Below are 16,470 nucleotides of genomic sequence, written 5' to 3' on the forward strand. Positions count from 1 at the left end.
CAATACATCAACTATCTCACTAGTCACTTCTTTTAACACACTTATGTGTCACTCTTGCCTCTGAAGGCTGTGCATTCAAGTCTCATTCCAGAGCTTGGACTAAAATATCAAGCTTGACATGCCAGCATAGTACTGACAGAGTGCTGCACTGTTTAGAGTGCTGTCTTTCAGATGAGATTTTAAATGGCGGTCCAGTCTGCGCTCTCAAGTGGACATGGAAGATCTCTTGGCATTATTTCAAAGAAGAGTAGGGGAGTTATCCCTGGTGTTCTGGCCAATATTTAACATTGTAAACACAGATTATCTAGTTATTATCACATTGCTGCTTGTTGGAGCTTACGATGTGCAGTTGGCTGCATTTCCTTCATTACAACATTAACTACATTTTAAAAGTACTTCATTGGCTATAAAGTGTTTGGGATGTCCTGTGGTCATGAAAGGAAACATGTAAATGCAAGTCTTTTTGAGGCAAGAGTCCAAAACTAAAGTACATAAATATAACATCCAACAAGAAATTCAGGCGATTTTTATTTAATCAGAGACTGGTTAGAATGTGGAACTCACTACAGCATGGAGTGATTGAGATGAATAGCATAGATTCATTCAAGGGGAAGCTAGGGAAGTACACGAGGTAGAAAGGAATAGAAAGATACATTGATAGGGTGAGATGAAGCAAATAGAGTGAGAGAAGGATCATGGGGAACATAAACACCACCATAAAGGCTGAATGATTTATCTCTGTCTGGTAAAATAATATGTCATTTCAATTCCCGGAGATTTCAATGTACAAAATGCTCAATGTTTCTCTTATTGAATGTTTCCTGATCCCTGTCATAATGACTTTGTCTGAATACTTGATCCTCCCTGGACCCACACCCAGTGCCTACCCCAGAAATCCCAAGCTTCTATAGATCAATGTTCTAAGCTCCATCCTATTGGATATTCCCACCATTGTCCACAGTCATCTCCACTTAAATAAGATCCCTTAAGCTTCATTATTATGGCACAAATGACATTTCATGAGATATTCCAAAATCTTGTTTGAAGTGATCTAGATGGAATAGCAGGTTGGCACAATGTGCCCCTTCACCCTGGCTGAACTGATGGGCTGGAAGGAGTCTGCTAACTGCAAGACTTCTAAGTGAACAAGATTTTTTTTTACTCAATCAGTTCAGTTCCTAATAAAAATGAATCCACAGCATAAAACTGACCATAAATTATCAATGATATCGAATGGGCAGCCTCACTAACAGACAGCTGGTGCGAGAAACGAAAGCCCCAATTTTAACTTAACTGAGTGGAGAAGGGGCGGATTTGGATTGTAAGTCCTTTTTACACTCCATTGAAGCAATAGAGCAAAAACCAGATATGGTGTAAAACAGGCTTTAACCCTTAGAGCAGATTAGGTTAAAATCCAGGCTGAAATGTTACATCAATTTAGTGGTAGTGCTCCTCTGAATTTGAGGCGAATTGCGAAGTATAGGTGAAGAGTTAGGGCCCCAGAGTACAGAACACAACCAAACTGAAAAGAATGGGAGAGGTAAGATAAATCAACATAAGTGGGTGATACTGCTCTCGGGTGTAAAACTCTGGAGATTGTAGGAAAAAGTAAGACAGTGAAGCAGTTAATGGTTTTGAGATTTCAGAGGAAGAATATAAGAATGTAAGATAATGAGCTCAACAAAGTGGGGATGTTGGAAAATTAAATCTGGCCTGGTACAGAAGGGTTTGTGTGTGTAAATTCACCCTACACAGACTGGTAAGTAGATGGAAGAGAGTGCCAACATGTGTGGTAAACAGTAAGGTTCTGAATGAGCAATGTGGATCTTAGGGAGTCTCTCTGCATCTGTAGAAGGAGAAAGCAAATGCCACAAATGACATTGGTTTGATAACACTGAGACAGAATGAAAGTGGGGTGAAAAAGAGAGCGAGAGAGGAGGCGAAATTCAAAAACAATTAAGGCTTTGTTTGATAAAGGCAAAATACTGCAGATGCTAGAAATCTGAAACAAAAACAAAAATTGCAGGAAAAACTCAGCAGGTCTGACAGCACCTGTGGAGAGAGAGGCAGAGTTGACATCATCTGTGGAGAGAAAGACAGGGTTAACATTTCGAGTCCGTATGACGCTACTTCAGAGCTAAGAGGAGTAGAAATGTGGTGAAATATATCCTGTTTAAGGGGGGCAGAACAGGTGAAGCTGTATAGAAGGCCAGAAGGTGGAGGCAAGGGAGAGATTGTGAAAGATGTCATAAACAGAAGGTGAAAGGGTTGTTAATAGTGGTGGTGCTGGCTAAATGAGGTGCTAATGGTGACATTAAGAGTGGAAAGCAGAATGTGATAATGGCAGGACCAGGGTAAGCACTCTGGAAAGTGACAGATGGCCCTAGTGGGAGTAAGGTGGGGGGAGGGGGTGGTGGTGGTGGTTGTGATAGGGGGTGGACAGCGGTGGGAAAAAATCAAAAAAGCTAAAAGCTGGGGATAAAACAATGAGTAAAAATGGGAATACATTTTTTAAAAATAATGAAAATAAGTGGGAAAAGTAATAAATGAAATAAAAATGAAAATGAATAAGAATAAATGGGAGGATCAAAAAGGGGTGGGGATGGAGGAGAGAGTTCATGGTCTGAAGTGTTGAATTCAATGTTAAGTCCAGAAGGGTGTAAAGTGCCTAGTCAGAAGATGAGGTGCTGTTCTTCCAGTTTGCGTTGAGCTTCACTGGAACAATGTAGCAGGCCAAGGACAGACATGTGGGTATGAGAGCAGGATGGGGTGTTGAAATGGCAAGTGACGGGAAGGTCTGGATCATGCTTGCGCACAGACGAAAGGTGTTCCACAAAGCAGTCACCCAGTCTGCGTTTGGTCTCTCCAATGTACAGGAGACCACATTGGGAGCAGTGAATGCAGTAGATCAAATTGAAGGAGGTGCAAGTGAAGTACTGCTTCACTTGAAATGAATGTTTGAGCCCTTGGATGGTGAGGAGGAGGGAAGTAAAGGGGCAGGTGTTGCACCTTCTGCAGTTGCATGGGAAGGTGCTGTGGGAGGGGGTTGAGGTGTCAGGGGTGATGGAGGAGTGGATCTGGGTGTCCCAGAGGGAACAGTCCCTACAGAATAACAAAGGGGGTGAGGGCGGGGGAGTTGAATGGAAGATGTGTTTGGTGGTGGCATCATGCTGGAGTTGGCAGAAATGGCAGAGGATGATCCTTTGAATGCGGAGGCTGGTGGGGTGAAAAGTGAGGACAGGGGGACCCTATCATGGTTCTGGGAGGGGGAGGAAGCTGTGAGGGCAGAGGCGCGGGAGATGGGTCGGACACGGTTGAGGGCCCTGTCAACCACCGTGGGTGGAAAACCTTGGTTAAGGAAGAAGGAAGACATGTCAGAAGTACTGTTTTGGAAAGTGGCATCATCAGAACACATGCGACAGAGCCAAAGGAACTGAGAGAATGGGATGGAGTCCTTACAGGAAGCGGGGTGTGAGGTGCTGTGGGCAAGGTAGCTGTGGGAGTTGGTGGGCTTGTAATGGATATTGGTGGACAGTCTATCACCAGAAATTGAGACAGAGGGGTCAAGGAAGGGAAGGGAAATGCTGGAGGTGGACCATGTGAAAGTGACGGAGGGGCAGAAATTGGAAGAAAAACTGATAAATATTTTCAGGTCCAGACGAGGAAGGCTTTATTTGGTCAGATTTAGAGAATATTTGTCCCAAACTGCCAGCTATCATCTCTATTTTCTACATTTCATGTACCAGTTCCTAAACACTTTGGAAGATTGTCAGTGACTTGCATATTTTCTTGTGTTCCACAGTTTTATAGAGCAGCATCTACCATTATAGGCTGTAGTTGATTATAAATGTAGAAGTTACAAAGTAATAACAGTTTTCAAGAAAAAAACGGCTTTGAATTTACTTGGCAATTCTCTGTGCATAGCAGAGTGAAAAACATAGGGGAAAATATCTCATTTCAATTAAACTGTATCTGCTGAAAATACTGAGCTAGTTTTATATGCTTTTCTTCTCTGATCCTCACCTCTGGTTTCCACGGCAAACTCATTTGAGTCAAGTTCAAAGGCTGTCTGGATCCCCTTTGATAGTGATCTGGCTCACCTTGCGAAGGTCTACCATATTTGCTTGGTGTGTCCAGCTGTCAAATAAAACAGAAGATTATCTATCACAACAGAGAAAACATGTGACAAGCCTAGAGGTATATTTTTAGATACAAAGTTGGGATGACATGTTGGCAATCATATTGTTCCATTTGTCAGATCATCGCCATTAAAGGGGCACAATTTTCCTCAATGTGTTTGCCAAATCTTTTGTTTGTGGAAGAACAACCAACCACCAATCAAATTTTTAATATAGAAAAACATCTAAAGGTGCTTCACAGCAGAGGTGACCAAAAGCTTGGTCAAAAAAAGTATGTTTTAAGGAGGATTGTAAAGGAAGAGATAGCGGAAGAGAGGTTTAGGGAGACAATTCCAGGGAGTAGGGGCCAGGCAATGAAGGCATGGCTACAAATGGTGGGGTGGCGAAGTTGGGGAGAAGTAGTGAGATGATACAAGAGAATCCAAGGGTGGGTAGTAACAGCAAGGCTGCAGGATGTTACAAAGATACAGAGGGGCGATGACCTAGAGAAATCTTAGCACAAGAATGAGAATTTAAAACAGAGGGCTGAATTTTCCCAAGCCCAGATTGTTCCGTTGCCAGGACCGAAAGCAGGTGCTGAGCCTTTACAAACAGATCATGAGACCCTAGGCAGGATATTACTGGTGGCGACCAATTAGAAAGCCATCGCCAGGACTGCCATCCAATTGAGGACAGAGGCCTGCCTTTCAGAGCTGCCGGTCCAATCAAAGTGCCAGCAGCTCGGCAGCCTTAGCAGCGCCACCATTAGAGGTGGTCGCTGCTGGGGCTACAGGGAGAAGAAGGGGCCTCCTCCATGTTGAGATGCCCTCAAAGGTCCTTTAAGTTTTGCAATTTACTGCTCTGATGTCAGGCAGACAGGTCCCAGCCATTGGAGGGCTGCACCCTCCAATGGTGGCATCAGAATGTGGGATCAACTATTGCCAAGGGGGATCCTTTTTGGGTCATGAAGCAGCCAATAAGGAAGACATCCCCTTCCCTCCCATCACCGGCAAGAACCCCCGGGAGGCTGCCAGGGTTTACCTAGTAGTCTTCTTACAAGGCAGGGGACAATCCCAATACCAGTATATCCCAGCAGGCATGGACAGTAGCCATTAATAGGTTAATTAATTGGTTGAATAGACTGGCCATCTCTTGTTGGTGGTGTGCATTGTTGCTGCCTTTCTCACTTCTGGGAATATCCTGTGGTGGCAGCAAGACATTGGAATCCCTCTCCTGATAGCCACCATTTTACAAGGTCTCTTGCCTCCCAGCCCATCTCAGGATGGTTGGTTAAAAACCAACTCAGAGACACTGGAGGACTACCTGTCAACCAGTACTAGATGAGTAGAAAGTTCTTCCAATTACACACAGGGAAGACTGAAGCCATTATCTTCAACCCATGCCACAAACTCTGCACCCTAGCCATCGACTCCATCCCTCTCCCTGGTAACTGAGGCTGAACCAGGCAGTTTGCAATCTCTATGTCATATTTGAAGTCGAGATGAACTTTCAACCACATAGCTGCAGTGTCACTAAGACCCCCTGTCAGGAAGATATAATACTTCCCATAATGTTATTGGGATTTATTGTATAAAAGTGGTATCAGTGTCTGTGTGTTTGTGTATATGAGACTTAATTGAATTAAAGGCAGCTGGTTTGAAGGCTTTGATGTGCTAGAAGATAAACTGGGTTTGAAATGTTAAGCAGGTAAACATAGGTGTCAAGGGAAATATGGGAAAACTTTTAGGACATAAGGTGTGAAGGAAACTATTGCATTTTTTAATAAACCAGACTATATTGTTTTCAAAGGAGTGGTGAAATGTGTCACCTAACCAGGTGAAATTCAGAAATAGTGTGTTTATTTTTCCCAAAGATTACTGGTAAAATTAGTACCATGAGAGATTTGTATTATTAGAAAGGTAAAGTCCAAAGACATAGTGAAACAAGGGAATTTGCATTCAAAGGGGAAAACATGTATAAAGGAGTGAAGGTTGTGTGTAAGTGAAGGCATTTTAAGATCTAACAAATGTGAAAAGCCTTCAGCATCTAAGCCTCCAGCTGCTGTCTGCAACAAACTGAAGTTAAGGAAACTCACACTGAATTGTATTGTCAGGGTATCTTTTCTTTGCCTGAGTCTTTTAAAATCTACATGTCTTACTGTTGCCTTAACAAAAGTGTAACTGAGAGACAGATTAAGTATGGGATTTAGAAGTTATTGTATTAGTAATTTGAAGACATATGTATGTGCTTAAAAATCATTTATCTTGTTAATAAATATTTAATCTAGTTTTGTAAAAACCTATAAGACTTGGTAGTCTTATTATTACTGAATTCAAGGCATGCATCTCGAAATTTATACAAATTACAAAACAAGTTCTGGCCCAACCACCGTGCTAAATGGGGTAGATTTCAAACAGATCTAGCAACTCAAGACTGGGCATCCAAGTGGCATTGTGGGACATCAGCAGTAGCAGAATTGTACTCAAACACGATCTGTAACCACATGGTCCAGCATATCCCCTACTCGAGCATTACCATCAATCCTGGTTCAATGAAGATTGCAGTAGGGCATGCCAAGAGCAGCACCAGGCACACATAAAAATAAGGTGTTCACCCGGTGAAGCTATAACACAGGACTACCTGCATGCCAAACAGCATAAGCTACAAGTGATAGACAGAGCTAAGCGATTCCACAACCAATGGATCAGATCTAAGCTCTGCAGTCCTGCCACATCCAGTCGTGAATGGTGTTGGACAATTAGACAACTCACTGGAGGAGGAGACTCCACAAATATCTCCATCCTCAATGATGGAGGAGCCCAGCACATCAGTGCAAAAGGTAAGACTGAAGCATTTGCTACAATCTTCAGTCAGAAGTGCCGAGTGGATGATCCACCTCAGCCTCCTCCAGAGGTCCCCAGCATCACAGATACTATCTTCAGCCAATTCAATTCACTCCACGTGATATCAAGAAACAGCTGAAGGCACTGGATACTGCAAAGGCTATGGGCCCTGACAATGTTCCAGCAACAGTACTGAAAACTTGTGTTCCAGAACTTGCCGCACCCCTAGCCAAGTTGTTCCAGTACAGCTACAACACTGGCATCTATGTGGAAAATTGCCCAGGTACGTCCTGTACACAAAATGTAGGACAAATCAACCCGGCTAATTACCACTCCATCAGTCTACTCTCGATCATTAGTAAAGTAATGGAAGGGGTCATCGACAGTGCTATCAAGCGGCACTTGCTTAGCAATAACCTGCTCACTGACGCTCAGTTTGGGTTCCACCAGGGCCACTAAGCTACTGACCTCATTATAACCTTGGTTCAAACATGGACAAAAGAGCTGAATTCCAGAGGTGAGGTGAGAGCGACTGCCCTTGACATTAAGGCCACATTTGACCGAGTGTGGCATCAAGGAGCATTAGCAAAGTTGGAGTCAATGGCAATCGGGGGAAAACTCTCCCCTGGTTGGAGTCATACCTAGCACAAAGGAAGATGGTTGTGGTTGTTGGAGGTCAGCCATCTCAGCTCCAGGACATCACTGCGGGAATTCCTCAGGGTAGTGTCCTCTGCCCAACCATCTTCAGCTGCCTCATCAATGACCTTCCTTCCATCATAAGGTCAGAAGTGGGGATGTTTGCTGATGATTGCACCAATGTTCAGCACCATTAGTGACTCCTCAGATACTGAAGCAGTCCATGTCCAAATGCAGCAAGACCTGGACAATTTCCAGGCTTGGGCTGACAAGTGGCAAGTAGCATTCATGCCACACAACTGTCAGGCAATGACCATCTCCAACAAGTGAAAACCCAATCATTGTCCCCTGATGTTCAATGGCATTACCATCCCTGAATACACCACTACCAACATCCTGGGGTTACCATTGACCAGAAACTGTACTGGACTAGCCATATAAATACTGTGGCTACAAGAGCAGGTCAGATGCTAGGAACCTGCAATGAGTATATCACCTCCTGGGTCCCCAAAGCCTGTCCACCATCTACAAGGCACAAGTCAAGAATGTGATGGAATACTCCCCACTTGCCCGGATGGGTACAACTCCCACAATACTCAAGGAGCTTGACACTATCCAGGACAATGCAGCCTGCTTGATTGGCACTAGATCCAGAAACATTCCCTCCACCACCAATGCATAGTAGCAGCAGTGTGTACCATCTACAAGACGCACTGCAGGAATTCACCGAGGCTCCTTCAACAGCACCTTCCAAACCCGTGACCACTACGATCCAGAAGGACAAGGGCAGCAGATGGATGGGAATACCACAAATTGGAAGTTCCCCTCCAAGTCACTCACCATCCTGACTTGGAAATATATTGCTGTTCCTTCACTGTCGCTGGGTCAAAATCCTGGAACTCCCTTCCTAATAGCACTGTGGGTGTATGTACACCATATGGACTGCAGTGCTTCAAGAAGGCAGCTCACCACCACCTTCTCAAGGGCAACTAGGGATGTGCAATACATGCTGGCCCAGCCAGTGAAGCCCACGTGCCGTGAATGAATAAAACAAAAAGTTGTTTCAAGTTTCCCTTTGGGATATAAACAACTCAGTATTTACCATTCGCTGTGCCATAACACTCCCATTTTCACTGCCGTGACATTGCCCAACTCCAGTCCTGCCTCAGGTCTACTGCCGCTAAAACCTTCATCCATATTGTTGTTACCTCCAGGTTTGACTATTCTAGCACACACTTGGCCACCTTTTTACATCCTATCCTCCATAAACGTGAGGTCATACAAAACACTGCTGCATGTGTGCTGACTCACATCAAGTCCAGTTCACCTATCACACTGTGCTCGTTGACCTATGCTGTCCCCAGGGTAAGCAATTCATTGATTTTAAGATTCTCATACTTGTTTTCAAATATCTCCATGGCCTAACCCCTCATTATCTCTAATCTCCTCCAGTCCTGCAATTTTCCAAGATATCACCTAATTCTGGCCTCTTGAGCATCCACAGTTTTAATTGCTCCATTACTGGTGGCTGTGCCTTCAGCTGCTAAGGTTCTAAGCACTAGAATTCCATCCCTAAACCTCTCCATCTCACTACCTTGCTTTCCTCCTTTAAGATACTGCTTAAAACCTTCCTCTTCAACCAACCTTTTGGTCATCAATATGTTCTCATATGTCCTTGTGTTGAATTTTGTCTTATGATGCTTCTGTGAAGCACTTTGGGAGGTTTAATTATGTTAAGATGCTATCTGAATATAAGTTGTTGTTGTTGACTGTGAGAAAATGTAGGTCAGAGACAGGGGTGATGAGCAAAGTGGGACAAGTTACAAGAGCCAGCATTTTGGATGAGCTAAAGTTGAAGCATGCTGTCGCAGACAAGCATTGGAGAGATTGAATGATTGAGGGTAGCTGCGGCAAAACCATGAACTAAGGTTTCAGTGGAAGATGGAGCTAAGGCAGAGGTGAGCAATGTTACAAAGAGGACGTGCTGTTTTTTCTGATGGAAAAGAAGGTAGATGCTCAGTTTAGGGGCTGATAGGACAGTCTTATTTAGCCAGAGATAGTGGTTAGAGTGGGGAGATGGAGTCAACATCAAGCGTACAGTTTGCATTTGGGACATGGGTGCTGACTTTAGCCTTGCCAATTTAAAGCTACGGGAAATGACAGTTCACCCCAGACTGGGGGCTGTAAAAGCACTATGACAGCACAGGGGGAGGGGGAGGGCCAACAGATACCTTTGAGAGGTAGAGTTGGGTCTCAACGGTGGAAGTTGAACCCACGATTGCAAATGATGTCAACAAGAGGCAACAGACAAATGAAGAAGTGTAGAGGGTCAAGGATAGGTCCTTGGGAAACATCGCTGTCACAAAGGCATCACATCACTTAGAGGCTTTGGGCAAAGAAACTCTTAACGTTCCATTTTTCCATGTTTTATGGCTCAACAAACTTTTCAAACTCTCAATCGCAAGGTTATCAATACCAATTGAGCCAAAAGGAGAGAGGTATGCAACGCTCAGACAATGGGTAATGGTCAAATTAAATAACTTGAAGGATAAAGTAGTCAAAATGGTGTTTAAAAAAAGCATAGTAAATATTTGAAAGCATGTTTCATCAAGGATTTGGATTCCTGCTGTTAACATGCCCAAAGACTTTGCAAGAGTAGACTGTGGAAAAAGGACTCTTTTCTGAATGGGTTGTTTTGGGAAGGAAGGAAAGAAGTGAATTCACAGCTGCCTGATTATATATTATGATTTGCCGTCATTGTTTGAGTTAGGGTGCATAATTAATACTTTAACAATTACTGAAAAAAAAAGTGACCACAATATACAAAATTGAGGGCATCAGTTAATGAAGCAATTTAAAGAAAATATCTTCTTCTCAGCTTCTCCATTGTTACCCTTAGGCTGAGCTATAACTCCAGCCAAGGCAACAGGCAACATTTCCTTCCTGGCCAATGTTATAATTCATTGTCCATTCACTGAGTAAAGGAAGAATCTGGAGCCAGTCTTTCCTTAACATAGCTTTTCCACAAAACCCAGAGAACTCAGGCACAAACTGCCTTTTCCTTCACTCGACACAGGTGAAAACCAGATCTCATATACACTTAAGAATAATACCCTAACCTTTCCCCAATTAGTAACAGCTGCTCTCATTTACGGCTAGATCATGCACTTCATTGTGACAGGGTTGCAACATTAGCAGCCAATCATGAGATTTGCCCTCATAATGATTTGCCCAACATCAGGGGCTCAGTCTGTGAATTTCAGCAGCATGGTATTAAAACCCTTTATCCCCCCCAAAGCACAAATGTGTACAGCAGTACCACAACAAATCAGTTTATTCCTCAAAGTACCCTCAGAACCTTAACAGGTATTGGACAGAATTCAACCTAGCGATGAGGCTATTATGACACAGCCGATGGTAAAGGCCAAACTGCTCAAATCCCAGAGGGAAACTTGAAACTGTCATAGCCCTTTTTTGCAATTTGTATGATTCGAGATCATTCAGTAGTAATAGTCAAGAGGATTTTTATGAAACTAAATTAAACATTTAAACATTTATTAATACAAAAAAATTGTAAGCACATACATATGTCTACAAAAATTACTACAATAATAACTACAAAAATCCCCTAATTAATCTGACTCGCAGTTACATCCCTATTAAGGCACTAGTGAAACTCAGATTTAAACAGACACCTGGTAGAACACACCCTGGACAGTCACATTCAAAATGAGTTTCTTTCAGCCCTGGGTCCTTGCAGACAGACTTGAGATTTACAGGCTGGAGGCTTCACATTTGATGGATCTTACAATGCCTCTGCCTTACACGCAATCTCCTTTCTCCTTTATATGTATCTTTCTATTTGGATATAAATTTTCTATTGTATTACCAGGTTTCTAATTTTACCTATTCTAACAATAACATCCTTTGATTCCACCAATTTTATCAGTAAAAAATAAATACATTGCTTGGCATCTTCTAGCTAGGGGCAAGATTTCACCCACTCTTGAATGCTTTATTTAAAAATGCAAATTGCCCCCTTGACACCTGTATTTCTAAACCTCCCCATGTTTATCTAATTACCATTTCAAACCTATTCTTTCTATACATCAAATCCTTTAGACCAGCTGGCTTTAATCTAATTAAGACACACACATATAGACACAGACACCATTAAACTCTATTTTAAAAAAATAATTTCCAAAAACATTACAGACATTAATCTCTTCATGACAGCAGATCCCACCAGTGGACCCAGAAGCTGGCGGGACTCCCAAGTGGGTGCAAAGGGAAAGGGCTAGCTAAACGCGATCATGTGGTGGCTGGTCAATTAGGGGAAGTGACACACAGGGCCTGTCCAATTTTATGGCAGTGACAGGTCCTTTTGCTGCTCTTGCCTCTCTGATAATGATGCTTCTGGTGCCTGCTGATACCACTACTCCTCCACTGCTCATGCGTCCACCAAAAGCTGGTGGGGGGTCGGGGTGGAATGGTTTCTTGATAGTACAGAACTTGAATATTGCTGAAAAGAGACATGTTGCCAAAGCTTCTTGTCTTGCACTCATCAGGACAAATGCAAGAATGCCAAATTCACCATGGCAATGCCTTGGCCAATTAGATTCAGCTTCCCAACTAATCAGCACCCTTTTCTCCTGTAGGATTATTGTAATCGTTTGAAGTTAGACATTCTTGCATTTGTCCTGATGAGAAGCTTCGGCAACATGTCTCTCTTTTCAGAAATATTCAAAAAGAGTGTTTGCGATCTTTATGGGTCTGGTTTTAGCCTTTACACTAGCTGCTGCCCCTGCATTTAAAGTGCCAATGTAAGTCCCTTTGTCTGCACCAACAGCCCCTCCCCCTCCCATGTATTCCCCTCAGACTGTAACTTTCTGGGGTCCTTCTATCCTCCTGTGAAAGGCGGCTGCAAATTGGTTGACCTTCCACCACAGAGAATCACCTCGCATCAACACTACAAGATTTCACTGGTCGGGGATCTGACAGACCATGATCCCTACTCATCTCTTGCAGAAACCCATAAGCAACATGCGAGTGTCTCTTAACTACCTGCTGAACAATCTTAATTTGCTTCCTCACAACATTCATGTGGGTTCACCGCCTCACTGTCTTTCCACTGGCCATTTAATTCCTGTCAGAATTTCAACTCATCTGCTCTCATGTGATACTATGACTCCTCCAATCGTGAATCGCACTTTGGCAGGCTTCATTAAATTCTATCCATTATTTTTGTAGATGTACAACCATCACCAGGCTGATTATTTTAACGTAATTTTACACTTTTGGTTTTGATCCCCACCTGCTCCTTCATTACATCTGAGTTCTCAGGCCCTGCAACACATTTGTTAGAACTGCGTTTGAGTTAATTGTGAAGTTTTGCCATTGTGGATTCTTCCACATTCATCTCATGATGGTTTTGCCTTGGGGTTTCAGTGATATCAGACAGACAGGGAGGATCGCACAGAATAGATGCCCAAAGAGATGTTTCCTTCCCAGCTGAAGGGCAATGTAGAAAAGCACATGGTGCAATTGCTAGCTAGTGGAAAACTGCAATTCAGGTATTGTCCTGATTCGGGTCTTCTCTCAACTCCATGGTACTCACCTTCACCGGTAGTGAAAAATAGATGTTACCGTATTGCCACCCATTACACAACCTGCCCAAGATGCAGTTCCACTGACATCTATGGAACTGAATAAAGGGTAGAACATGTAAAAGGCATTCCATGTCATTTTTCCCATTTGCACTACTGTCCAGGAAAATTGCTGTCCCCATTTGTGCTCACAGCAAAGTGCAGTTTCCTAGGCTCATGCCTCCACTGATCAGAGACTTACACGCTCATGTAAGCTGTGAACAGGAATAGTATGCCAGGATTAACATCCGCCTGTACCACAGGAACAGGCAGCTATAAAGTACTGACAGTGTAGCTGTCCCTCAGTACTGATCTGGGGTATCAGTTCAGATGCTAAGCCATCTGAAAAGTGGCACCGACTGAGCCAAATTGATACTTCAAATACTTTTGTATCACATCACATTTTTAAACACAAACTTACTCAGTGCTAAATGCTTAGCATCAGTAAACTAAAAATAAAAAGAATCACCATTCAACCTATAATTTAGGATAATCTTAGGATCGTAGAATCATACAGTACAGGGGGAGGCCATTCAGTCTATCATGCCTGTGCCCTTATCTATCTCCTTTTCCAATACTTAAATCCATTTAAACTCTCATGCTCTAACACATTTCAACCAGTTTTAATATCTTCCCCTAAAGTTATTATAAATATTGCAATAGAAATATTTTCTTTATTACTGTTGGATAACAATAATATATTAGCATTCCGTTAAAATACATTGTCCTGAATTTGCTCACAACGTTAACGTTTTTGGGGAAGAATGCTGAGAGCCACTGATTCGCCCTTAGGACACATGAAAACATGTAGTTACCAGACTTTGTAACTTAAGCTGCAGGTGTGCCCAATATTCCTACAGTTGTGTTGGAGGATGAAAAAGAAAGTGTGTGATTGCAAGACACGGAAAATGCAAAGTAATGTGGATATCTGGATGATAGTTTGAGGACATGCTCCTCAGGAAATTTTTGAATATTTTTCTCACAATAGTGTACTCTGGTTAATTGTAAGCACTTCTCCACTTCAGAATTTAACATTTTAATCCATAATTTGATTTCAAAAGGCTATCCTGACTCCCACCACCCCATCGTATCCAAATGTTCACTCCAGCTGTCTCAGATATCTACCCTTTTGATCCTTCACAGAGAGGTTGTACCTCATCCAACTCTCCACCTTTTCAGTGAACCCCTGATCCACCAATTCTCTCAATTCCTACTGGCACTCTTATCCCTCTCCCTGCTAAAATCAACCTGGCACCCTTCTATCCCCTGCCTAATCCAATTCTCTTCCTCCAATCCTCAGCTCATACTGCCACTTTTTTGCCTGCAAACCACCCCTCTTCAACCCTATACTCTTTCTTCCCCTCAGTAATGCTCCCTGCCCCAGCTTCCCACCCTGCAAGTTTCCAAATGGATTGAGGGGGATAGTGAACCAGTGCTGATTTTTTTCTGTGAACATAGATATGTGGATCAGATCCCCAAAATGCTGAGCATGTATAAATTTCAGTTTGTTTTTAAATTTGATCCCAAATGTAATTACATTGTAGTTAACCAATGAGTCTGGCCTATCAGCATTCACATAGACCTGATCAGGTCTTCAATATCAAAGTAAAGTGGCTGAACAGCTTGGTACGGTTACTCATAGCACAGAGGCTATCATTGACTCTCACTTGACAACATTGCTTGTTGCAAGGCCAGCATGCATCTAGCTTAATTCGAGCAGAGCCAGTGCCAAAGTTTCACAGCACTGTCAAATACTACAATTAGAAGGCAAAAGACAGAATGAGCTATTCAGACTGGATGATCAACTACAATACTGTTCAGCTCATGTTGCTCTAACTTAATGGGTAAACTCACTAAAGTAAGTTGAGGGTATCAATACTGGAGGGATTTGAACCACCTTTGGAGTGCCAGCCCTGGTATATTCCTTATAAGAAGGAATGTAAGCATTCAAAAAGGCGCCAGTGAGAACTGAGGAGTTAAGGGGCAATTTACCTGAAACCACCTTAACTCCCTTCACAATCCTGAAAATGTCAATAGTGTTGCCAGTGAATTAAAGTGCCAGGTACATTGTCCTTCTTGCAATGATATTCTAGGTACTGATTGGTAAGATTCTATAACAGGCAGTAGGAATGAATCTGTTCCATTAATTCACACTGTGAAAATTATCAGGGGATTCAGTAGTACATTTACAGGAGCTGAACTCTAAATTAGTACTTTTGTTTCAATCGTTTTATCAAACCTTCAGTCATGTCCCAATTATCTTTTCCATCAGAGTCATGCATTGCTTTATCTAGGGTCCCTATAATTTGCTTGGCTAAGAGTTGAACCCACTCAACAACAGCATTTTTCTGCAATAGTAAAGCTCTGAGCAAAGAGTGTAACTGAAATTATAAATACTTTGAGAATGATCAGACCAACAATTACAGTACTTGCATCAATATACCACTTTGCATGCTGAATGCCTAACAGATTGGAGAACAAAATGTGCACAAAGCAGCAGAGAAAAAAAAACAATAGAATGGAAAAAGAAATAATTTGCATTTATATAGTGTCTTTCATGACCTCAGGATGTCCCATGTGCATTACAGTCAATGAAGTACTTTTGAAGTGTAGTCACTGTCATATAATATAGAAACACAGCTGACAATTTGGGCAGAACAAGAGGCAGGGAAAAAATAAATGAATAAAGATTTCAACTGAGCTGTATCCTTTTAAATCTACTGTAACAACAGCTTTCCTCTATGATTAAATTTACTAACAGCCAAATCAAAAGCAAAGAAAGGTTTGTATTTGAATGGCACCTTTTACGATCAAGAGTCCCAAAGTGTTCTCCAGCCAATTAAGTTGGTTTTGAAGTGTGGTCACTGTTGCAATGTAGGAAATGTGGTAGCCAATTTGCGCACAGCAAGTTACACAAACAGCAATCTGATAATGACCAGATGATGTGTTTTTGTGACATTAGTTGAGAGATAAATATTGGCCATTATATCAGCGATAACTTACCTGTTCTTCTTCAAAGTGCCATGGGATCTTTTATACCAACCTGAGAGGGCAGAGTGGTCTTTTGTTTTATGCCCCATCTGAAAGATGGCACCTCCAACTTTCTTGGTGTTGCACTGGGATGTCAGCCTTTATTTTCGTGCTCAAGTCTCTGGAGTGGGACTTGAATCCACAGCCTTCTAACTCATATGGAAAAGCCTGACCAACTGAGCCACAACTGACACTACC

At 42.5% G+C, this 16,470-nt stretch overlaps 1 protein-coding gene across 1 annotated transcript in view; it reads right to left on the reverse strand.

The window, feature by feature from the left end:
- Window positions 1-16,470, reverse strand: part of LOC121282846 (N-acetyl-beta-glucosaminyl-glycoprotein 4-beta-N-acetylgalactosaminyltransferase 1-like) — an 827,662-nt gene that overhangs the window by 372,746 nt on the left and 438,446 nt on the right. The window contains exon 3 of the mRNA XM_041196659.1: window positions 4,024-4,137. Within this exon, the coding sequence (XP_041052593.1) occupies window positions 4,024-4,137 (114 nt within the window). The remainder of the gene's footprint in view (window positions 1-4,023; window positions 4,138-16,470) is intronic.

Source organism: Carcharodon carcharias, chromosome 10 (genome assembly GCF_017639515.1).
Source record: "Carcharodon carcharias isolate sCarCar2 chromosome 10, sCarCar2.pri, whole genome shotgun sequence".
Taxonomy (NCBI): Eukaryota; Metazoa; Chordata; class Chondrichthyes; order Lamniformes; family Lamnidae; genus Carcharodon; species Carcharodon carcharias.